The sequence below is a fragment of the Stegostoma tigrinum genome, chromosome 6, assembly GCF_030684315.1.
Source record: "Stegostoma tigrinum isolate sSteTig4 chromosome 6, sSteTig4.hap1, whole genome shotgun sequence".
NCBI lineage: Eukaryota > Metazoa > Chordata > Chondrichthyes > Orectolobiformes > Stegostomatidae > Stegostoma > Stegostoma tigrinum.
The window spans coordinates 105,908,978-105,934,901 of NC_081359.1; the positions used below are offsets into that span (position 1 = coordinate 105,908,978).

Here is a 25,924-nt window from a genome sequence, read left to right on the forward strand (position 1 = left end):
TACGATGGATGCATAGAGTAAGAGAGCAATATCTTTCTGATCTCACTGACCGAGAACAGGTTTCAGATATTAAATGTCCCACTCCTCCTCTTGAAATTTTAAAGGCTGTACCAGTGTTTTTTACAGTTTGCTTTTTTAAGGAGAAAACAGCCCCAACATGTTCACGACATCTTGATTTATTATAATTATTTTAAGAAACCTGTTAAGATACATGTCCAGAATATGAGAATCGAACCCATGCCTGCGGCTTAGAGATAGGGACACTACCTCTGACCTGACACAGCCCTTTTCCCTGATCAGCAGTATCTCTGTTCATAGGATCATAGAATCCCTACAGTGTGGAAACATTCCCTTTGGCCCAACAAGTTCACACCGACCTTCAGAGCATCCCACCCAGACCTATCCCCCATAACCCACCTAATCTACACATGTCCGAACACTACGGGCAATTTAGCATGACGAATCCATCCAGCCAGCACATCTTTGGCCTGTGGGAGGAAACCAGAACACCTCGAGGAAACCCAGACATAGGGAGAACGTGCAAACTCCACACAGACAGTTGACAGAGATGACATCGAACCCAGGTCTCTGGCGCTGTGAGGCAGCAGTACTATCCACTGAGTCACCATCCCACCCTGTTTTCATATCATCCTAACAAAACCAGACTCTGCAGATTTTCGTTTAATAAAATAACACAATTAAAGATGGTATGAGATCAAAATGGTGAAAAGAAATTGAGAGTAGGTGTCAGAGTTCTTCACACAATACATTATCATTGCTTGGAATTGCTTTGGAATCTTGAACTGTTAAGGTGTTGAATTATGTCATGGCAAATCTGCTTATTTGAAACATGGGTGTGTCTGCATCATTTCTAACTGTTCTGTACCCATCCAATCAGATCTCTTGCAGGTTCACCTGAGTTTATTTAGTAAGTCACTGAACTACAGCTGGTTCAGACTCTGGCCTATGATGAGTTTATACATGTCCACGTTTAAATAGTGATTTTTAACTGATCCCCAGGCTTAGCTTATTGCAATATGATTGAGTAAATTTTTAATAATCAGTTATTGCAATCCAATGGAATTTTGTTGGAAGTTGATGTTGGAGATCCAGGGCAGTATTGAGTCCAAAAGGTTTTAAAGAAAATTATTAATAAACTGAACTTTGCTGCTGGTTTAAGTTGTTCCATATAATCCCGAGTAGATTTTAGGATTAATTTTTTTTGTCTCTCCCGCTATCCCAGGGCATGCCAGAACAATGGGCTCGGCTACTACAGACATCAAATATCACCAAATTAGAGCAGAAGAAGAATCCACAAGCAGTGTTGGATGTTTTGAAATTCTATGATTCAAAAGAAACCTCAAATAGTCAAAAATACATGAGCTTCACAGGTAAGAAACAATTTAATCTTCTCCATTCCCATGTTCCTAATGTCCCCTTTCCTTTTTCTTCTACTCCCATTCGACGAAGCAAGATGATCTGGGTTGTAACTCGATATTCAACTCTTGTTCGTTGCCTTTGGCAATGCTTTTTGTCACCAGTCATGATTTACACAAGAGGTAATGAAAACTGCAGATGCTGGAGAATCCGAGATAACAAAGTGTGGAGCTGGATGAACGCAGCAGGCCCAGCAGCATCTCAGGAGCACAAAAGCTGATGTTTTGTGCTTAGACCCTTATTTCTTCCTTTCCCTCTCTCCCTTTCTGTCTACTCCTCCCTAACTCTCTAACCTCCACGTCCAGCTGTACAACCTGCTGACATGTCCAATTCTGACCTCTTACACACTCTAAGATTCCTTCACTGCATGATACTGACTCTTTCTTCAGCTACTCTACCCCATCCTTGAGTTTACAGAAAACTGTACCACAACGATCTACATTAATTCTGAAAGTGTTGCAGTTCATTTCAAAACTAGTCATGAATCTAAACAAAGCTATGAGGTGCAAATTGGCTGTGGTGGGTTGAGAAACTACATTGAAAGGCATGTCTATAAACAGGCACTGGCTATCACCAAAGGGAGTCATACATAGTATACAGTGGTTTTGGGGACAGTAGGTGCATTGATGTATATCTTTCAAAATTCCATGGTCTCAGGAATGGATTGTCCAAATTGGACGGTGGCAAATGTAACCCCAATATTTAAGAAAAACTGGAAACTACAGACCTCCCTTCTTGGAAAATTGCTGGAACATATTATTAAAGGTAATTGGGCATTTGGAAATAATGGTAAAATTGCAGAAAATCAACATGGATTTATGAAGAGGAAATAAAGTTTTACTAATTTTTCTGGAGCTTTGAGATTCTGACCAGTAGAAGAGATAAAGGGATTACCTGTTTCCTAAAGCTTTCGATGCAGTCTCACACAATAGGTTGATAAAATTAGAGCATACGGAATTGCAGGAAGTATACTGGAATGATCATTGATTATTTTGTGTCTGTTAAACAGAGTCTGAATAAATGAATAATTTTCGGGTTGCATGTACAGCAAGTTAATAATTAAGAAGGCAAATGGTACATTGGCCTTTATTACAAGAGGGTTCAAGTGCAGGATGTTTTGATCCTGGACAAGACTGCCAACTTGTGTTGCAGTGTGGTTAGGGATGGCTAACTTTACTCTTAAAGTAGAGCAAGTGGGAGTTTCCAGTGGCAGAATAAGAGAATAAAGCTGCATTGTTCCTCAGCTTTGATCTTACAACAATAAGCTTATTATGCTTGGTAAAACATAACTTCAACATTGATGAAAGGCGACTAGAGATTGAAGCTTTCTGCCTTGCACTTATCAGACCTAGGACGCAGGAAGCAGACTTTGCGGGGAGATAGGAGACACAATTTTTGCTCACAATGGTATTTCTCGTTCTGATAAACTCCTAGTTTCGTTTTAATAATATTTAAACTAGAACTGCAATATAATCTGTAATTGATCTACAACTTGTATTCTAATCCAGAATTAACATGTGGTAAATATTGATAGTAAATTGAGATGGAGCATCCTGTAGCACATATCAAACCTCTGAACAAGACCGATCCTAGGGCTTTCTCAATAATATCTCCCCAGATGTTAATGACATTGGTTAACAAATCTCATTAAACAATTCTTCTTCTCTTTTGCTGATCTGGGCTTAACTCTCGAGCTATTCTGATTTGTCCTGGTTGATCGCCCTCCTTTTCCTGGATCAATGTTTTCATCAGCTTCAGAAGCTGAATTCCAATACTTACACTCAGGTACAACTTCAGACTTTTTTCCCCTTGATCTGTAGCTCCACCAAGCTAGAACAACTATGGACTTTCCCTCGATCTCTAATCTTGCTCAATTGCTGCTGTGGGCCTTCAACCTGCACTTTTAGTTGAACTGAACGGTCAATGGCTCCCACAAATTGCAGCACTTTTCCGGACTCCTGACTCCAAAACCTAGCTGCCTGATGTTTAACAGCATAGAGCTATCCGACTGCTGTTGACATCCAAAATAAAACAAGGAATTCCAGATGCTGGAAAACTGAAACAAAAACAAATTGCTGGAAAAACTCAGAGGCTCTGACATCATCTATGGAGAGAAAGCAGAATTAGTATTTCGAATCCAATGATCATTTTTTAGAACAAGTCTGAAGTTCTACAAGGAAAGATTAAATGGACTAAGCTTGTATCCTCCAGAGTTTTGAATAATGAGGACCGTTTGATTTCATTCAAACATATCATGCACTTGCACTGATTCAGAGTGCTTTCAGGAAAGATGTATTTAGCCTGGCTGGGTACAGTCTAGAACCAGAATATTATATCAGATTATGGCACAGACCATTTAGCCTGAGATGTGGAGGAATTTTCTTTACAGAGGGCAGTGAATCTTTGCAATTTGAATTCTAGAGGACTCTGATTACTCAGTCATTGAGTGCATTCAAGACCAAGATGGATACATTTCTACATCTTTAAAACATGAAGTGTTAAGGTCAAAATACGGGAGAATAGATGTTGAAGTAGATGATCAGCCGTGATCTGGTTGAATAGTGGAGCCATCTCGTAGGGCTGCATGATTGACTCTTGCTCCTTTTACTTTTAAAATGTTATGTGTATTACTTGAGGCCTGTCTTTGGATGTGTTTTTCGACAGCTGCCCCAATATCTCTACTTGGTTTGCTGTCAAATCTTAACTAGTGTCTTGGTAGCTTCCTTGTTATTGTAGTATATCCAAGCTCTAAATGAGTTTATAAAAATGTTCCTATTTTTGGACACTTGCCTATGCTATTACCATCATTTTATTAATTATTTTAATTTAATCATTTTATCTTAACCTCAAGTAGCCAGACCACTATTGATTTGCTGTGGTTGTGTTCTTTAATGCTGCTAGATCAAGTTCCAGGTTGGATGAGTTGCAGAGCATTGGAGAGTGTACAGCTTGAGCGATTTGAGCCCTAGAAATTGTGGCAATATTTAAGGTGTTCTGAATGTTTTCCAGTAGTACACTTGTAACACGAATCTGTTCTTCTGTTTTCTGCAGATAAAACAACAGATGGGTATGCTTCCTCAAATGCACTGGTGAGTTCTCTTATTCAAATTATTGCGATTGTGATGGTTTGGAAATTATCTGTTCTAGAATTGGCATGTTCAGCAGCATCACAGATGGGTGGCACTCATGGTCTAAGGCTTTTTTTGTCCTCTTCCGTGGATGCTACTGCTGCTCTGGGAGTAGAGGTTGGAAACCATTTGTAGGATTCTAGGATTTGTCATCAAGGTCACTTAGGGAAAAGTATTCCTTCGTTTGCTGTGCATGATCAAGTTGCATTGTTTCTTAAGAGTACTGAGTAACTTGGAGGTATTGCGGTGTGCAGCTTGTTTTGAACTGCTTGGAACATTAGCAGTTGCTGAGTGGTAATTCACCTTTGCATTGTGTATGGGTGAGATCCAGGTTAAGATCTTTAAGTGAATGTTTCGGTGTTGATGTGTAGAATAACTTGATACCTAGGAGAGTATTTCAAATCTGTTTGAGTGCGTTTTAAGAGTGGAGTGTCCGTTCTTGAACAAAACATCGGAGTCAAGTAATTTACTCTGTGAAAATGAAATGCCTGAAGCTCTGCTGCCCACTTATGTTGGTATAGTATATTGTAAACACACTGGGTTGTTAAAAACGCAGATGTGAGAATTTTTCCAGAATTTGATATTGCTAGATTAGAGTTACTCTGGATTTACAGCATAAATACACTAGCGATTGGGCAGCAAAGACTTAGCTGATCTTCTGCCATGCTATTAGTCATAGAGTCACATCCGGATTAGCCAAAAACAACCTAATTGTTCTAATCTCCAGGACGTCACCTGGGTCTCTGGATTTCTAGACTGGTGATAATACCACTAGGCCTTCACTTTTGCCTGATTGTATCATAGACTGCTAACTATGATAGCATGATGTTGCTCGCCAATTGCTGATACACTGGAGTTATTGACAAACTATAACAATTGATCTGACACCGAGCCGGATGTGAAGTGATGAAAGCCACAGTGGCAGAAGGCTTTGGGAATCATAAGTTCCAAATCATTTGTTCTTTCCCAGAACTTGTAGAAATTATTCCTATTTTAATGATCTGAATTTTTTTCCAGCACCTGTAGCCCGTAATGTGTAATAACTCATGACCACTTTCCAAAGCTGTGTTACCTCTTCTCTTTTGAATTTTAGTTTCCATATTGCATCTTAGCCTTCTCCTGCATCAATGTGTCATATTTTCATAATCCGTTCTTCCGGTCTTTCATTCCCTCGCTTGGTCTGGATTTTCTCTACTGATTTCCCCTGAATTGTAGTATTACCTTTTCCAAACAAACCAATAATTGAAGGTGGCCAATGGGTTTTTTAACCATCGTAAATACTTGCACTGAGGGCACCCATGGAATAGACCAGAGAATTAATCTGTCATATTATTAAATCAAAAATCTCCCATGATCCCTTTTGAGGGACCGTCGCACAGTGACAATATTTAATAAGCCCAAGGCCTAGTCTAAGCCTCTGCGGATGCATATTCGTAGCCTACCATGGCAACGAGTCAAATTTAAATTACATCAATAAGTAGAATATAAAGCTAATGATGCATGGTGGCCATGTAAACTATCATAGAAGTTTTAACTGGTTTAGCAAAGTAATGCCTTTTAGGGAAGGTATTCTGCCAACCTTAACTGGTCTGCCCTGCTCCTGACTCCAGATCAACAGCACTGTGATTGACTCTTAACTTTGTTCTGAAATGGACGAGTAAGCTACTCATTTCAAAACCAATTCGGAATGATTAGTAAAGGGGCTAAGGGTTATGGGGAGAAGGCAGGAGAATGGGGTTGAGAGACCCATCAGCCGTGATTGAACGGCGGATTAGATGGGACGGGTCGAATGGCCTAATTCTGCTCCTATGCATTATTGTCCAAGGTAAATAATGCTTGACCTGCACGGCTGTAAATCTTTCATTTCTTCGTAACGGTTTTATTTATTCATTGACAGGATGAGGGTGTTGCTGGCTGGGCAGCATTTATTGCCCATCCCTAATTGCCCAGAGGACAGTTCAGAGTCAACCACATTTCTGTGGCCTTGGAGTCACATGTAGGCCAGACCAGGTAAGGGTGGCAGTTTCCCTCCCTAAAGGACGTTAGTGAACCAAGTGGTTTCCTGACAATCGACAATGGATTCACGGCATCATTAGATGATTAATTCCAGATATTTATTGAATTTAAATTTCACCATCTGCCAAGGTGGGATTCAAACCCCAGTCTCCAAAATGTTAGCTGGGTCTCTGTATTAACAGTCCAGTGATAATACCACGAGGCCATCACCTTCCCACTCCCCATGATATGCTTCAATGACTGAAGTTCCACACTCAGGGTAGTGTTCGAATAAAAGGAAACACATTTGGTGAAAGTATAGTGTGTTAGTGGAGTAACCATACCTTTATCTGCAGAGTACAAAGAACGTGTCAGAGTCCCCGGCCGTGCCTCCAGTGTCAGAAGACGATGATGAAGATGAAAGTGTTCCGCCGCCTGCAATTGCACCACGACCAGAACACACCAAATCGGTCAGTACACATTATAACACAAGGAACAGGAGCAGGAGTGGGGCATTCCGTAGCATCCTCGTTGAATGTTTACATCAATGCCACTTTACCACCCTATCCCCATTCCATACCTTAAATTATGCTTACTATACCTTTTAATGTTCTCATTGACTGACAGTATCCACAACCCTCTAGAGTAGAGAATTTTCAGAGATTAACAGGCCACTTTGGCTCATCAGTCAAAGATAAAGACATGTAATTCTTGGCTAATCAGGCCTGAGAATTGCATTTGCTTCAATGAGATCCCTCTCATTCTTCTCAATTCCAGAGAACAGAAGCAATTAATTCTCCTTATAGGGAGATCTCCTATTGTAGGAATGTAGGAATCAATCTGACACATGCCAAGGAACAGCACATAAGAATTTTTAATTGGATATCTATTACATGTTGCTGAACTGATTATTATATACTACCTCCAAATAGGTAGAAGGGGTGAGGTTTCCCAATCTTTGAGAGAAATTCCTTATTATCTATGATTTTGTTCTCTTTCCTAGTGTACAGAGCCTAAAGAGATAGAAGAGGTCCTTAATCATGGTAATTGTATTCATAACTGAGCAGGACCTACTTGTAGAGGAGGACAGTGTGAAACAAGCTGGTAGGCTCGAGGATTTGGATGTTAGTAAGGAAGGTATACTAGGAATTTTGAGGAAGACGAAGGTAGCTAAGTCTCCAGGACCTGATGGGATTTATCCAAGGATTCTAAGGGAAGCGAGAGAAGAGATCGCAGGGCCTTTGGCAATGATCTTTTCGTCCTCCCTATCCACGGGTACAGTGCCAGAAGTTTGGAGAGAGGCAAATGTCATTCCCTTGTTCAAAAAAGGGAATAGGCATAACCCCAGAAATTACAGGCCAGTTAGTCTTACATCAGTGGTGCGCAAATTATTGGAAAGGTCTCTGACAGATAGGATTTATGATCACTTGGATAGGCACAGTTTGATTTGTGACAGTCAGCATGGATTTGTGAAATAGATCATGCCTCACAAACCTTATTGAATTCTTTGAAGAGGTGACCAAACATGTAGATGAAGGTCAAGCAGTGGATGTGGTATACATGGGTTTAAGTTTCCCATGGTAGGCTCATGCAGAAAGTAAGGAGGCATGCGATGGGGGAAATGTGGCAGATTGGATTCAGAATTGGCTGATCCTTAGAATGCAAAGCGTGGTAGTGGACGGAAAATATTCAACATGGTGCTCAGTTACGAGTAGTGTACCACAAGGATCTGTTCTCGGCCCTCTTCTATTTGTGATTTTTGTAAATGATTTGGTTGAAGGAGTGGAAGGGTGGATTAGTAAGTTCGCGGATGATACGGGTTGCGTTGTAGACAGTGAGGACGGCTGTTCTAGGTTACAAAGGGACATTGATAGGATGCAGAGCTGGGCTGAGAAGTGGCAGATGGAGTTTAACCCTGAAAAGTGTGAGGTGATTCATTTTGGAAGAAAAAACTTGAAAGCAGAATACAGGGTTAACAGAAAGATTCTTGGCAATGTGGAGGAGCAGAAGGATCATGGCGTTCATGTCCACAGTACTCTGAAAGCTGCCACCCAGGTGGATAGTGTTGTTAAGAAAGTGTATGGTGTATTAGCTTTCATTAATAGAGGGATTGAGTTCAAGAGCTGTGAAGTTTTGCTCCAGCTATACAAAACCCTGGTTCAGCCGCAACTGGAGTATCCAGTTCTGGTCGCCTCATTACAGGAAAGATGTGGAAGTGCTGGAAAAGGTGCAGAGGAGCTTTACCAGGATGTTGCTTGGAATGGACGGAAGGTCTTACAAGGAAAGGTCGAGAGAGCTAGGGCTTTTCTCTTTAGAATGACGAAGACTGAGACGTGACTTGACGGAGGTGTACAAAATGATCAGAGGTGTAGATAGAGTAGACAGCTAGAGGCTTTTTCCTAGGGTGGAGGTAGCTATTACGAGGGGGTGTAGTTTTAAAGTGAGTGGAAGTAGATATAGGGGAGATGGCAGAGGTGCGTTCTTTACTCAGTGGTAGGGATGTGGAATGCATTGCCGGACAGGCTAGTGGAGTCGGTCGTTGGGGGCATTTAAGCAGCTATTAGATAGGCATATGGATGATAGTATAAGGTAGGGGTGGAGATTAGATAGATCTTAGGATTAGGGTAAAGTTCGGCACAACATTGTGGGCCGAAGGGCCTGTACTGTGGTGTACCATTCTATGTTCTATGTTGTACTGGTGTCTGTACTAGGGAAAACATTTGAATGTATTGTTTTTAAAAAAAGTAATAATTGAACATTGAAAAATTAATAGCAAAATGGGCCTGAGTCAACATTTTTTTTGAGTATGTTACTTGTAGCGTAGGCAGAGGAGAATCAGAGAATGTAGTATATTCAGATTTTTAGAAGACTTTTGGTTAGGCCCCACAGAGGAGGTTAATAAATTAGACAACATGAGATTGTGCGGAATATACAGGTATGGATTGAGAATCAGTTAATAATTGATCAACAAAGTTTAGGAATAAGTGGATCATTTCTTGGTTTAGCAAGCTAACACTAGTTATATTATGTAAGTATCAATGTTATATACATAACAACTCATAATCCACCTCAATGACTTAGACGTTTGGATTCATATTGGGATTTTGCTGAAGCTGAGCTCCCCACCAAACCCCCAAAAAGATTCTGTTCTTCTAATCACCAATATGCTACACACATTTAATCACCACCAATCTTCCAAATTAGTAATAAAAAAGCAATCAATGAGGAAAACTGGCATCTGATCTTAAGATGCAGCTCCTCTGAGAAATAACTCTCTCTTTGTCCTCACCTCCTCCACTAGGACCTCAAAAGAGGTATCAAAAGTGTCCTTTGCAGTAACCAGGAAGTGGTAGATGAAACCCCATTTTTAAGAGGTATGTTCTGACCTAAATAGGGGTGGCACGGTGGCTCAGTGGTTAGCACGCCAGCCTCACAGCGCTAGGGACCCGGGTTCAATTCCAACCTCGGGTGACTGTGTGTGAAGTTTGCACACTCTCCCCGTGTCTGCGTGGGTTTCCTCCGGGTGCTCCGGTTTTGTCCCACAGTCCAAAGATGTGCAGGCTAGGTTGGATCAGCCATGATAAATTGCCCATAGTGTTCAGGGGTGTGCGGGTTATAGGGCCCTGGGTCTGGGTGGGATGCGTCAACAGGCTGTGTGGACTTGTTGGGCCGAAGAGCCTGTTTCCACACAGTAGGTAATCTAATCTAAGAAAAATTAACACACACAATGTTTCCGTAGTGATGTTAGCTTCTAATGCCATGCTAAAACAATCATTTTCCAAGTGAACTGAGGCTACAGGTGTCATTGGGTTGTCAACGTCTGTGTTTCTTTCCATTCATAATAACAAAGCACTGACCCTGGCTAGAACCATGCACAGGACCCAAGCGTGTTGCTACCATCTCCAGTTGAAATTCATTAACTCTGGGCAGATGGATTTTTGGAAATGTATTAGTATTGTGACCAAAGGACACTTTTTATTTACTTGTATGACTGGAGGAGCCGTCATAGTTTTAACATTGAGGTTGGTAATTTTTTTGCTGCCACTTGGGAGTTGAGGCTGTTGTTAGCTTGAAGGGTGTGGAAAAACAAAGAAATTAGAGTATTGAGACAAATCCAGTTATAAATGTAAAAACAGATAGCAAGAGTTTCCACAGGTGTTTAAAAAGGAAAATGAGTAGGCAAACTGAGTCGGAGACAAAAAAATTGTAAATGCTAGAATCCAAGGTAGACGCAAACGGGAGACTGGAAGAACACAGCAGGCCAGACAGTTTCTGCGGGAAAGGAGCAGTTAATGATTCGGGTATTACCCTTCTTTGTGGCTGGATGTGGGGGTAGGGGGAGCTGCAGATAAAGACAGGGGAGGGGTGGAAGCAGAATGGTGGTGAAAGGTGGATACTGGTAGCAGGTACGGCCTGGTTGGTTAGGAGCGACGAATCCAATTGGTTGCTGGAAAGGAGGGTCAGAAGGTGGAAAGGAAGGGAGGAGGTAAGGCTGGAAAGGATGGCGGGAGATGGGTGGGAAGGTTATTTGAGATTGGAAAACTCGATGGAGTCCTGCAGACTGTAGTGTGCCCAGGCGGAAGGTCCGGTGGTGTTCTTCAAATTTGCGTTCTGAGTCACTGAAACACTGGAGGAGGCCGAGGACAGACATGTCGGAGGGTGAGTGGGGCAGGGAGTTGAAATAGGCGGTGACTGGGAGGTTAAGCTTGCCATTTACAGGTCAGGTAAAGATGCTTGGCAAAACAGTCATCTAGAATATATTTGGCCTAATCAACATAGAGTAGATCACATTGGGAGCACCGGATGCAGCAGACTAGGTTGGAGGAGCTGCAGGTGAAATTCTGTCTCACTTGGAAGGGCTGTTTAGGGCCCTCAGTGAAGGTGAGGGAGGTGGTGTGTGGCAGGTGTTGCATCAAACTGATTGTTGGTCTTATCAAGCAAAAGTTTTATAAACCAACAAAAGATGACCAAAAAAGGAGAAATAAACTTGAAGCGTAAACTATCAAGTAACATAAAAATGGACCATTTAGATGTGTAAATATATAAAGAGAAAAGCCAAAATGAACAGAAGCCCTTCAGAGAATGAGGGTAGGGAAATAATGGGCAGTCGGAAGATGGCGCAGGAACAGAGTAAATATTTGCATCAGTCTTCATAGTAGAAGGCATTACTAGCATTGCAAAAATACTAATTAATCAAGGGGTAAAAGAAATACTATAACTATTACTAGACAAAAGATACTACAGAAACAAACGAGGCTAAAAGTCAAAAAGTCCCTTGGCCCTGACGGATTACCACAGAGTGGTTACATTAGTAATAATTTTGCAAGAATCTTTCAATTCCAGAAAAGCCCCAGAGAACTGAAAAACTGCCAATGTAATGCCTTTAGTTAAAAAGTGAGGGAGTCAAAAGCAGATGATTGTAGGGCAGTTAGCTGAATATCTTTTATTGGGAGAATATTAGGTTCTATGATAAAGGATGTAATGGCAGAGCATTTAGAAACACATGATATAATCAACTAGGCTCAGCACGGTTTCATTGGAGGGGAAATCATGCCTGACAGATTAATTAGAACCATCATTTCCCCTTTAACTATCCTGCTTGCTAATCATAGGATGTAATATATTTGGATTTCCAAAAGATTCTTGATTTAAGGTACCACTCCTAAAACTGTTTGATAACATAGGAGCCCATGGTGTTAGGACAGAATATTGCCATTGATAGAGGCTTGGCTAACGAGTAGAAAATAGTGATAACACCGTGTGGAGCTGGATGAGCACAGCAGGCCAGGCAGCATCAGAGGAGCAGGAAAGTTGACGTTTCGGGTTAGGACCCTGGCCTGCTGTGTTCCTTCAGCTCCACACTGCATTATCTCTGACTCTAGCATCTGCAGTTCTTGCTAACTCTAATAGAAGATGGAATTGGTTTAAGAGTAGCATTTTTAGGTTGATAATCTAACAAGTGGAAGGATCAGTGCTGGGTCCACAATTGTTTATAGTGTATGTTGCTGACTTGGATGATGGAATTTCAAGTACTGTCACCAAGTTTGCAGGTGACACAAAAATAGGCCGGAGTGCAAGTGGTGAGGGTTACAACAGATTCTGTAGAGTACTCAAGAAAGGTTAAATGAATGAACAAAAGGTTGACAGATAGATTATAATGTCAGAAAAAGTGAGGTTATGCACATTGGCAGGTAGGTTAGAGGAGCTGAATATTGCTTAAATGGAATGGAGGAGGACTGCGAGGAAGTAGATGCTGGGAGATTGTTTGTGGGAGACCCTAGGACCAGTGGGCATAATCTGAGTAACAATGGCCTATTTAAAACAGATGAGGAGAAATTTTTCAAAGGGGAATTAATCTGTGGAATTCTTTATTGCCGAGGATTACAGAGGCTGGGTTGTTAAGTACATTCGAGGCCAGGAAAGATTTTTAATCAGTTACAGAATTTAGGGTTATGTGGAAAATTCAGGAAAGTGGAGTTGACGGTTACCAGATCAATCATAATCTCGCTGAATAGTGAAGCAAACTCAATGGGCTGAATGGCCTGCTTCTGCACCTACGTCTTATGGTCACAGTTGAGAGCTGCATCATGGCAACTGGAAAACTTTTCTGAAATGAAAAATTTGCAACTGTATAGGAAAATGATTTGTCTTTTCTGCAGACGATATGTGTGTGCGCATGGGTGAAAATGATGGAAATTCCATAATCCCAAATGCAGAAATGCTAATGAAAAGTAATTGAACACTTAGTCCTGAGATGCTATTGCATCAATTTACCAGAAACCCGTCAGCACAAGATGTTAGTAACTTCACCAAAAATGCACACCACCGTTTGAGATAAGTTCTAACACTAAATAATTTGAGCCTGAAATATGTTGAAGAATAGTCTCTGTATAGTGCAGCCACAAGTGATAAATTCATAATGAGTGGTAAGCGTAAGTGATTGCCATCATTTCAAGTATCTGTTTTCATCTATAATTAAAACACTTTTATGCCATCAATTAAAATAGTTTTTACCAAAGCAAACACATTGTGATTTTATACAGATAGGCAAAATGAGGTTCGGTCAGCTGTACAATAAAATTTAAATGGCAATTAATTTTTATCTTGGTGCACACAAGGAGATATGAATTAGAAATGATTTGCACTCTACTTGCCAAAAAAGTAAAGTGCAAGTGATTTTCGTTTTGTGATTACTTCCAAGACCAAGGGCATTTGTTTCGTGAGCTTGCTAATGAAGAGTTCAAATCTATTTTATGGTCCTCTTCCTGTTTTCCCTAACTTCTCTTCCAAAAGGCTGCCTAGTAACCAAAAATGTGAGTCTTTCTTGTCCAGTTACGATGGTCCATTCTGATTTCAGTCTATTATCTCTGGCTAGAATATGCAGTTGATGGTAGCCCGACTAAAAACAAATGGCTGGAGAAACTCTTCTGTTACTCTTGCCACGGATGCTAATGTTTCCAGATCTGAAGAAATTATAGGATCATTCAGTACAGAATCGGCCCGTCAGGCCATTGAGTCTGTGCTGGCAAAACCATAGTACTATGTGCACTGGTCCCACTTTCCTGCACTAGGCTTGAATGTTCTGATACTTCAAGTGCTCATCCAGGTATTTTTTTTTAAAGGTTGTGAGGTTTCCTGCCTCAACTATCTTCCCAGGCAGTGCTTCGCAGATCCCCACCTCCCTCTGGCTGAAAACTCTTTTTCTCAAATCCTATCTAAACCTCCTGCCTTACCCCTTAAAAGTGTGCCCACTTGTTTTTGACCTTTAACTAAAGAGAACAGCTGCTTTCTGTCCACCCTTTGATACCCCTTGTAATCCTATATACCTCTATTAGACCTCCCTCAACCTTTTCTGCCCCAGAGGAAATGTACCGGACTTGAAAAATTAAATCTGTTTCTAGCTCCACAGATTCTGCCAGGTCGGCTGAGTTGCTCTAGCACTTTCTGGTTTTATTTCAGATTTCCAGCTTGTATTGGACTGTGGCTCAAGTGTTTCAATTCTAGTTGAATCATCCCACATTGCTTGCTGTCTCGTTGCACACTTTTGGAATAGTACTTGTCTTCTACAGGATATAATCCTCTATAATATACTATATAATCACCTATGGGACTGTATCTTGCCAGGGTGCTTTCTTCAGGAGAGGAGAAAACTGAACTAATTATTCATTGATTAAGTGCATAATGAAAGTATGGTCATAAAGCCTGCTATTGATATTTCCTCAGATAGTAGGAACCGCAGATGCTGGATAATCTGAGATAACAAGGTGTGTGGAGCTGGATGAACACAGCAGGCCAAGCAGCATCATAAGAGCAGGAAAGCTGACATTTCAGGCCCAGACCCTATTGATATTCCCAGTTGGCATTTTTTGTTTTATTCATGGCATATTTTTTTCCTCCTCAAGCTTGTACCGTTTTACCTTGAACCTTATGCCTATTTCCTTTCCTCCCTTTTCTGTAGATGTATACGCGGTCTGTGATAGATCCTATCCCTCTCCCACCCACCAAAGATGCAGCCACGTCTCCCATCTCCTCACCGTCTGAGAATAACACCACCCCTTCAAACACCCTAACGAGGAACACGGAGAAACAAAAGAAGAAGACCAAAATGACAGATGAAGAGATACTGGAAAAATTGAGTATGTTAACTATCAAACTTAACCTTGCTTGGTGCCTGTACAACCTTTTGTTTTTGCCACAGAAGGTAGGAGTTTGAATCCAGTGCTAATTGATGAGGTACAAGTATCCTTTCTGTTAGTTGCTGCAATGAATGAGTTTGGGCAGTGTCAGCCAAGTGGAAATGACACCAGTTTGACAGACCTGACTTGATAATAATTTGGTGCTAAATGGAGAAGCCACCAGATTTGACTAGAGTGGAAATAGAAATATCCCAGAATGGAGTGGTGGTAGGATTGAGGGATAAACAGGAAGGAAGTCTGTCCTGCACCTGATGTGAGCTAATGCTACTTATCTGGTACTTGTCCACAGCAGGGCCAGGTAAAAATGAGCAATTCACTGCTCAGTGGTATAAAATTACCATTTAGTTATGGCTTACCCCTACCATTATTTTCTGTCTGTATACTCCTCTGTTAAAATTGATTCCTTGTAAGAATATTTTCACATTGGCATCAGTCATCCCTGGCTGTTCCTGACATCAGCCAAAACAGTGTTTCTACAATGTGGGTGACAATGACCAGTCCACCATCTATAACCCCATCTGTAGTTTCCCCTGGGAGCCTGGGTTTGGTTTTATTGTCACCAAATGGTTTAGTAGGCTACTTTAATGGTCATTGAGTTCATTGTAGTGTGGTCTGCAGTTAAGTTTTGATTGTTAGAGTGGTGGCAGATCTCCTTCCTTGAAGGGGTTTCGTAAAGCAGTTGGTGTTTCTACAATTATCTGGTTGTTTTTGACAGCAGTCAATCTGCAATACCAAATTTATTGGTTTCATTATTTGTCCTGGTGAGAATTGGGGGGAAAAAATTCTCTGGCAGTGGATGTTGCTGGAAAGGGTGACCTACATATAATTCAAGCCCACTTTCACCACTCAAGATCAATTTAAAGTCAAAATTATGAGGAAAGATTATACAAATTAGGCCGTTTACTCTAGAATTTGGGAGGTTAAGGGGTGATTTGATTGTAGTCTTCAAGAATTTGCCTGGAAAAGACAGGGTAGATGAAGCTAAAATATTTCCACTGGTTGGGGATTCTAGAACTAAGGTCATTGTTTGAGAATTTGGACCAGATTCTTTAGGAGAGATGCCAGGAAGCACTTCAACCTGCAGAGGGTGGTTGGTCTTCGAACCGCCTTGCATAAATGGCTGTGGATGTTGGATCAGTTGTCTTCTTTGAGTCTGAGATAAATGTTTGTTAAGCAAAAATATTAAGGGTATGGACCAAAGGCAGATACTTGGAGTTAGGCCACAGTTAAGCCATGATCTCATTGAATAATGGTACAAGCTGAGGGTCTGAATAGCCACCTCCTGTTCCTATCCAGAATGACACATGTCCTGATCGGCGATGTCCAAATTCCGCTAATTAAATAATGGAAAGAAATCTACTAAAATATTACAGCCTTTACCAACTCTGTGTATTTCCACCTCTATTGTCTTAGGAAGAAAGCTTGTGGGTATTTTTTTTTAAACGCCTTTCAAATCCATGCTTTGCCAAGAGATTGGACGGTTGACATGTTTATGTTTACATAGGTTTTATTTTACCTTGTTTCCCATTTTCAAACATTGACTTTCATAATGATGAGAAACTCTAACATCCTTTTCCAATCTCATAGGGAGTATCGTAACAGTGGGTGATCCGAAAAAGAAGTACTCAAGATTTGAGAAAATTGGACAGGGGTTAGTATAACATTGTCAGTTTGTTGTGAAATCTAAAATGCATGCATTTATGTTTGTCAAACCATGGCTTACAACATTGGAGCTTGTTTGCCAGTAGTTTGTGATATCACGGAATGTCTGTTTAATATGTTGTAGCTTATATTATTGGACCTTTTGAGTGCAACAATGTGCCATGGATGTCTGGTATTACCTTTCTAACATTGCAGACTTGGTGGAGAATCAAAGAACATTGATTTCTGTTGGTTTCTGAGTCCTCTGAAGTGGTGTTTAATTGTTACCAAACTGCCACTGACCAAGTTGATTTGTTCATCAGACCTTTCATGTCCTTATGTGACTCAGTTCCTATTTGTTTTTAATGCTCCTGTGAAGCAGCTTTTGACGTTTTAATTAATTTGAAGCTATGCACTACAAGTTGCTAATTACAATGAACTATATGCTACAGTGGCAGATGATCCACCAGCTTCAAATAATTTAAACATATTATTTGCTCTCCACTAACAGAGCTTCAGGCACAGTGTACACAGCAATTGATGTAGCCACAGGGCAGGAGGTAAGTTGAACCAAACAAATCACTTGTGTTACAGCCGTGATGTGGCTTTGCTAAACTGAAACCAGTGACGACATCTAGTTTTTCTTCACTTGCTACTTATTGTTGCTTTCAGGTTGCAATCAAACAAATGAATTTACAACAACAACCCAAGAAAGAGTTGATTATTAATGAGATTCTGGTCATGAGGGAAAATAAAAATCCCAATATTGTTAATTATTTAGACAGGTGAGGAATTTCTACATTCGTGTGTGTGTGTGCGCGTGCACAGAATTTTCTAATCTGACAGTTTACAGGTGCTGTGATTGAGTGGGTTGTGTAAATCTATGGTTATGCCAGATTCCACGTACAATATTGATTATTTATGTCCAATGGTATATGTGATCTATTGTGTCATGTAAATAGATCATAATTCTTTAAAAAAGCTATAAATCAAAATAAGGTACTACTATTAGTGATTGAATTTAAATTGTAATAGTGGAATTTGCAGGCTGATTGGCTTAGCCATGGGAAATGCAAGATTACGTGGATAAGGTGGATCTGGCTGGGATCCTCCTCTTAGGATCAGTGTGCCTTGGTAGCCTGCTCCCTCACTGTAGGGATTCTATGATCCTAATAAAGGAATTTTTAAAAATTGCTCAAACAAAGATCACCTCTACCATTCTCTAGTTCCGAAGAGAGCTCATAGACTTGAAATGTTAATGCTGTTTTTCAGATGCTGGCAGACCACGTGAGCAATTCCAACAGGTTTCTGCTTTACAGCTTCATGATTAAAATAGCTGTGTTTTCATGCAGGCTTTAGACCATGCACTGTGTAGTCAAATGCCTAGGGAAATATAATGATTTGCTGTAGCCAAGTTTTTATCTGTGGTGCAGTGGACCATTTTACAATATAGAAATAAAGACTGGTATGATATCATACATGTTTGAGCTTGCTCTCTCTGACAGCATCTCCATTTCACTACCTTTCAGTAGAGCTAAGTTAAGAAAAAAAGCCCTTTTAAAATTTTATTGATCGATCATATGCACACATGCCACTGTCAGTAAAATTATGTTTTAAATCACTCTTAAATTTTGGGCAGCGTGTCACTTTGTGGAAAAATGAATATTGAAACCCAAAGTAAATGTGCAAGCCAAAGAAGCTCAAATATTTGTGAGTTAAAGAAAAGCCATGAAGTGGAGCTAACCTCATAATCAAAGAAATATCATTTTCCATGGTTAGGCAATGGTTACAAAGTGCATGTGGAATACTCAAACCATAACCATACAGAATCAAAAAGATCACGGAGTGTCCATTTCTCTTTCATGGGCTTCATTCAGAAAGTAGCATTTCCACTGAGAATGTGTGTTCATTTCCCAACAACATTGGTATCTATTTGGCCTCTTGTTCAGAATTGCTTGCCCTATCACTTTTGAGCTACATATCAATTCTTTTCATTTAAACTAAAGAAAATCCTTTCCACCACATGTGATGGATATATGAATAAAACGGTACAATGTTATGATGGTGATATTGCTGAACTAAAAATTCAGAGGTCTGGACTCTCAAAATATAAATTGAATGCAACCTTAGCAGCTTTGGAATTGGAATTAAGTTTTTAAGCAGTTGGATTGTTGTCAAAGATTCAACTGATTCACTAATTGAGAGTGGAAACTTGCTGTTCATGTCCTGACTAATCAGTGTTTTGTTTGAACCTCTCATCTACGTAATTAACTCTTAACTCCGTCAAATGCCTACCAAGCTCCTCAGTTGTTGAAAGTGGGCAATAAAATCCTTGATGCAGTGGTAGTGTCCCTATCTCTGGGCCTGAAGGCTCACTTCAAATTCGCTTGACACATAGATATATCATTAACATCTCTGAATAGGTCGGTCTTAAAAAAAATTCCTTGATTGCTTGTTGGATTTTGGGAAATAATTAATGTACCTAGCCTTGCACCTTTCTTAGGTGTGACAGTCGTGTGTGAAGGGCTACTTTATTAGATCTACTCAGCAATTCAAAATACAACTATAATCAATCTGAATGTTAGCATGGAGATGCTGTATACTACAGATGAGGGAAGGAGTCTTGCATGGCTCAGTTGTGCATTACTTCCAGTGATGAAGCTGTGAGTAGACATGATGTGAACGTGCTGGTGTTGGACTGGGGTGGACAAAGTCAGAAGTCACATGACACCAGATTATAGTCCATCAAGTTTATTTGAAATTGCAAGCTTTTGGAGCATAGCCTGAAGGGGCTGTTCTCCAAAAGCTTGTGATTTCAAATAATCCTGTTGGACAATAACTTGGTGTTGTATTCTCCATGTGTCTGCGTGGGTTTCCTCCAGGTGCTCCAGTTTCCTCCCACTGTCCAAAGGATGTGCAGGTTAGCTGGATTGGCCATGGGAATTGAGAGCTACGGGGGTAGCGTGAGGGCTGGGTTTGGGTGGGTCAGTGCAGAATTGATGGGCTGAATGGCTTCCTTCCACACGAGGGATTCTAAGATTCTAATTTGCTAACATGAAAAACCAGAAATAGCATCTGACAGTACTTGTGCAAAGAAATACAGAGTTGATGCCTCAGATTAATAACCCTCAACCAGAACTGGAATATACAGAAACGAAGGGCCAATAAGAAACAAAGGAAGAGATCTGTCTCTGGTTGGGTGGAGGAACGCATCAAAGATAAATGTGATATTGTAAGACTGAATGAAATTAGCATAGCGCCAGTATTTATAGAACATAGAACATTACAGCACAGTACAGGCCCTTCGGCCCTCGATGTTGTGCCGACCTGTCATACCAATCTGAAGCCCATCTAACCTACACTATTCCATGATGCCATGAAAAACAAAACCACAGAACACGATGCAAACTGCAGAATGCAACACCAACCACAGACACCTCACCCCATGGATCAGACTAATAATCTAAAGGCCAGGATCTGGGGACATGGGTTCAAATCCTACCATGGCAACTACTGCAATTTAAATTCAATCAATGGATTTGGAATTGAAAGCTAATTTTGGTAATAGTGACCATGAAAGTGTCAATGTTATAAAAATCCATCTATTTCACTAATGCCATTAGCAGAGAGAAATCCACCATAGTTTCCCAGTTTGGCCTACATGTGGCTCCAGACTAGAAGTGTGGTTGACTCTCTTAATAACCTTTGAAACAGCCTAGTAAGTTACTCCATTAAAGGCAAATTGTGGGTGAGCGACAAATGTTGGCCTTGGTAGCGATGACCACATCCATGACACCACAGTGGCTCAGTGGTTAGCACTGCTGCCTCTCAGCATCAGGGACTCTCATTCGATTCCAGCCTTGGGCAATTGTGTGGAGTTCACACATTCTCCCTGTGTCTGCGTGGGTTTCCTCCCACAGCCCAAAGATGTACAGGTTAGGGTGGATTGGCCACGCTAAATTGCCCGTAGTGTCCAGGGATGTGCAGGCTAGATGGGTCAGTCATGGGAAGTGCAAGGTTACATGGATAAGTTGTGTCTGGATGGGATGCTCTTCTTGGGGTCGATGTGACTTGGTAACCTGCTCTCTCACTGTAGGGATTCTTTGATCCTAATAATGGAATTAAAAAATTGCTCAAACATAGTTCCGACGAGAGCTTGTGGACTTGAAATGTTAATGCTGTTTTTCAGCTGCTGGCTGACCGCTTGAACAATTTCAACATGTTTCTGCTTTACAGCTTTAAGATTAAAATAGCTCTGTTTTCATACAGGTTTTAGACCATTCACTGAATTTTTCTTCCTGCTAGTTACCTCGTAGGGGATGAATTATGGGTTGTTATGGAGTACCTAGCAGGTGGCTCACTGACTGATGTCGTCACGGAAACCTGCATGGATGAAGGACAGATAGCAGCTGTCTGTAGAGAGGTGAGTCTTACAGGCTGACATGGAAGAACTTGCACTTGAGTAGCACCTTTCGTGAGCTTGGTACATCCCAAGGACAGCTATCAATGTACTATTGGAATATAGTCACTTGTTGCCAGCTAACAATGGTAGGGGGAGAAAAAGAGGCTGCAAATACAATGACCTATAGGATAAATTTAATTGTAGAAAGCACTGAAGGATGTCTGTTATGCCTGTGTCAATCTTACTGAGGTTTACACATACCCAGTCATTAACTTCTCATAGCTCTCCTTCGGATACTTCGGGTTTAAAGCATACTTGTAGAATAAGAGCTGATATTTTTGTTTAAAAATTCTGGAATTTATCCTGTGATCCAGTCAAACTTTGACCAATGCTGGAGAAGCCAAAAATTAGAATCAGCTGGAAAAAGTGGTGTAGGTTGGGCCCATGGCCCCTAAGCTAATTCACAAGTCTGTGAATGAGAAGTTTTCACTGTCGCCGTAGGTGCAGGCTCAGCTCTGCCCTGCCCGTTCCTCTCCCTCCAACTTGGGGAAGCCTCCAAAACGTTATAATGGGGTGGAGATCAACTGAAACTGACCTAATGCTTGAAGAAAAACAACAGGAACAAGTTTTATTTTAAAAGTGGTAAAATTAAAACAGTGGAAGTTCTTGGAGTATAAAAGACACTTTTTTTTGTCTTGCAGTCATCAGGATTTTTGTTAGGAATATTAATGTAAAGGAGGAGGACAGAACTTTTATACAGTGTGAGAAGGGAGTTCCGATCTGAATGTTAAATGGACTGTTGATTGTAGAAGTGTAACCTCAGAGAATGCACCAGTTAAATAACTTTTTAACATTCATTTATGGGATGAGTGTGTCATTGGCTAGGCCAAAATTTAGTGTCTATACCAAGATGCTTTTGAGAAAATGGTTGTAAGCTGCTGCCTTGGTCCGTTTAGTGTCGGTAAACCCACGATGTTGTTGGGTAGGGAGTTCCAGCTAACTCGAAGCTCTGGTTAAAACTAAACTAGACAATCCAACTCTGCTCAAGACATTGCCCTGAGTAATTCAACAAAGAATGTTTCCCCTGATTTGTAAAATTGAAACAGGTTTAATGTGCACACATAATTATAAAGGCAAAATACTGCAGATGTGAGGAATCTGAAATGAAAGCACAGTGCTGGAAAAACTTGGCAGGTCTGGTAGCATCTGTGAAGTGAGAAATGTGACCACGTTCTTTGTCTGAAAAGGAAAGGGCTCTGTATATTCCTATATGTAATTTCTAGCTTATGCAAGTGCACTACAATTAAAACCAAAGTATTGACTGTGCTAAGAATGACAGGGACAATCGGAAGTATTTAGCAAATGCTGTCCATTCATTATTTACAAGATGTGAGGTCCGGAGAAGGTTCTAATAAGACTTAGCAGAGTTGATTACTATTATTCGTAATTTTATTCAAAGTAAACCATGGGAGGACAACAAAATGTGAGGCTGGATGAACACAGCAGGCCAAGCAGCATCTCAGGAGTACAAAAGCTGACGTTTCGGGCCTAGACCCTTCATCCTCTCTGATGAAGGGTCTAGGCCCGAAACGTCAGCTTTTGTGCTCCTGAGATGCTGCTGGGCCTGCTGTGTTCATCCAGCCTCACATTTTGTTGTCTTGGATTCTCCAGCATCTGCAGTTCCCATTATCTCTGAAACCATGGGAGGAGATGTGTTTTGACTGGCAGGCAGACTTGTGATCAGCAGACACAAATTTAAGGCCATTAGTAACAAATGAGAGCTTTTTTTTAAATTTAAAGGGCAATGCAACTTATTGAAATGTGCTACCATAAAGGGTGGTGAAAAACAATTGGTAGCAACAAACGAAAAGGGAATTGACAAATGTGCAAGCAAAAAAAAAAATCTGCAAGGCCTTTTCGGCAAAAGCAAGGAAATTACAACTTCTCACTTAGCTTCTGCTCAAAGAGCAAGCATCAGCAGGACAGCTAATTGGTCACCATCCGCAGAGTTCTGATTCTAATCTGCCTGATAATTGCAATTATTAATATAGCTCACCATGCAGAAGAACTGCAAAATCAACCTACTATTTGAAGCCTCATTTCAAAAAAAAGAACAATTTTGAGATTCTGCTTTTAGCAAACAGTAACTTGTTAAAACTGTTCCATTCTGCTGTCGCTGCTATAGGAAGGATGTTGTGAAATTTGAAAGGGTTCAGAAAAGATTTTCAAAGATGTTGCCAGTGTTGGAGGATTTGAGCTACAGGGAGAGGCTGAATAAGCAAGGCTTATTTTCCCTGGAGTGAGGGAGGCTGAGGGGTGACTTTATAGAAATTTATAAAAGCATGAGGGGCATGAATAGGGCAAATAACTAAGGTCATTTCCCCAGGGCAGGGAGGGCATAGGTTAAGGTGAGAGGGGAAAGATTTAAAAGCTGCCAAAGGGACATTGCTTTCACACAGAAGGTTGTGGATGTATGGAATGAGCTGCCAAAGGAAGTGATGGAGGCTTGTACAGCTACAATGTTTAAAAGTCATCTGGATGGGTAAATGAATAGGAGGGGTTTGGAGGGATATGGGCCAAATGCTGGCAAATGGAACACGGTTACTTTAGGATATTTGGTTGCATGCATGTGTTAGACCGAAGGGTCTGTTTCCATGCTGTACAACTCTGTGATGTGAGATTGCTTTTCATTAATAATTTATGTTTCAAGGGCCATAAAAGATACAGTTCTCACAGTTTGACCTAAAGATGATGCAGATCCCTTTATATAAAAAAATCTGAACTGCAACCTCTTCCTCTGAAATATGATGCAGTGAATGCGCATTAATAACCACAGCACAATTGCAGATGTATAGGCTATGATTCACATCTGATTTGACTTTTGGAAAGAATACAGTATAAATGATTAAGAAATTTCTTTAAAAATTTGGGAGGTTTAATGTAAACAAAAATACAGCCTTGATGTGAGAACAACTATTTTTACCTCACTGCTCACCTAGTGTGTGCTCTGTGTTTTTGTTTTTATTTGCAGGATTTACTGATCAACCTTTTCATGTCTTCAAAATTATTTACATATTTCAAAGAAGGCAATCTATTATGGCATGTAAAAAAAATAAAAGCAGTTATGACAAGATGTTACAAGGATTAGATTTACGTTGTGGGTAAGGCATTCAGGGGTTTGTGAGGAATAATGTTTGTTTACGTACAGCGAGTGGAACTTACTACATGTTGATGCTCTGAGAGGAGCACAGCAAGATAGCATGCCAGTGAAAAATGCCAGGAGTAGGCCATTCACCCCACAAGCCATCTCTGGCATTCTAGATTATTGAGCTCAAATGCCATATTCTGTTGGCCCTGTTTCCGTGTCCCTTGTTGTCCCTGGTGACTCAATCTATTGATCTTTGTCTTCAACTTACTTAATGACTGAAGCTCCACAGCTCTTGGGGGAAGAGAATTCCAATGATTCAATCACCTCTCATTCTTCTGAACTCCAGACAATGTGAGGTTAATCTCTTGTCATAGTCTCATCATCCCACAAATCCATTTGTTGAACCTTTGCTGCATGTGTTGTGTACCCTTGTTTTTACAAGGGAACCAGTGCTATAGACAAAACTCGAGATGTAGTCTCGCCGGTGTTATAGAGTCATCGAGTCCCTACAGTGTGGAAACAGGCCATTCGGTCCAACAAGCCCACACAGGCCCTCCAAAGAGCAACCCACCCAGATGCATATCCCATATCTAACCCACCTAACCTAAGCACCCCTGGACACTACAGGCAATTTAGCACAGCCAATCCACCTAGCCTGCACGTCTTTGGACTGAGAGGAAACCAGAGCACCCAGAGGAAACCCATGCAGACACGAGGAGAATGTGCAAACTCCACACAGACAGTGCACTATACAACTAAAACAAGATTTCTTTGTTCTTGTACTCAAATTCTCCTATAATAAGGATTAACATGCTGCTTGCCTTTCACATTTCTTGCTGCACATGCATGCTAGCTTTCTGTGACTTTTGAAGGAGTGGGCAAGTAAATGATCCCTGAGATAGCAAGCACACGGGAAGGCAAATGATATGTTGGCCCTTATTGCAAAGAACTGGAGTGTATTTATAAACAGGCCTTGCTATTAGTTGTACAGGACTTTGGTGACTCCACATCTGGAATGTGTGTACTGTTTTGTACTCTGCATTTAAGGAACGATTATACTTATATTGGAAGCAGTTCAGTGAAAGTTCACGAAATTGCCTGCCAGGAGAAGGTTGTCTTATGACAGTCTACATAAATTGGGACTGAATTGTCTGGGGTTTGGAAGAATGAGAGGTGATCTTATTGAAGCATCCAAGATTCTGAAGAAACATGACAGAGTAGACAGTGAGAAGTTTGGGTCGGCTGGCTGGATAATCCAGGAAACTGGCAGCCCGAAGAGAAGGGGCTAATCATTTAGGATTGAGATGAGGAAACCTTCACTTGTGCAAAGGGTTGTGAATCTTATCTCACCCAGAGGTGCAGCAGGTAGTCGGGAAGGCTGATCAAATGTTGACCTTTATTTCAAGAGAGTTGGAGTATAAGAGTAGAGAAGATTTTACTAGGAGTGGCTGGATAGGCTAGGACTTTTCTCACTGAG

General features: G+C 40.8%; 1 protein-coding gene across 10 annotated transcripts in view; it reads left to right on the top strand.

The window, feature by feature from the left end:
• The window catches only part of pak1 (p21 protein (Cdc42/Rac)-activated kinase 1), a 213,678-nt gene that overhangs the window by 169,508 nt on the left and 18,246 nt on the right, over positions 1 to 25,924 (top strand). For all 10 annotated transcript variants that reach the window (XM_048532347.2, XM_048532346.2, XM_048532350.2 and 7 more), the window contains 8 exons: positions 1,244 to 1,391; positions 4,489 to 4,526; positions 6,917 to 7,030; positions 15,019 to 15,196; positions 16,844 to 16,907; positions 17,409 to 17,457; positions 17,570 to 17,682; positions 21,203 to 21,320. In XM_048532347.2, the coding sequence (XP_048388304.1) occupies positions 1,244 to 1,391; positions 4,489 to 4,526; positions 6,917 to 7,030; positions 15,019 to 15,196; positions 16,844 to 16,907; positions 17,409 to 17,457; positions 17,570 to 17,682; positions 21,203 to 21,320 (822 nt within the window). The remainder of the gene's footprint in view (positions 1 to 1,243; positions 1,392 to 4,488; positions 4,527 to 6,916; positions 7,031 to 15,018; positions 15,197 to 16,843; positions 16,908 to 17,408; positions 17,458 to 17,569; positions 17,683 to 21,202; positions 21,321 to 25,924) is intronic.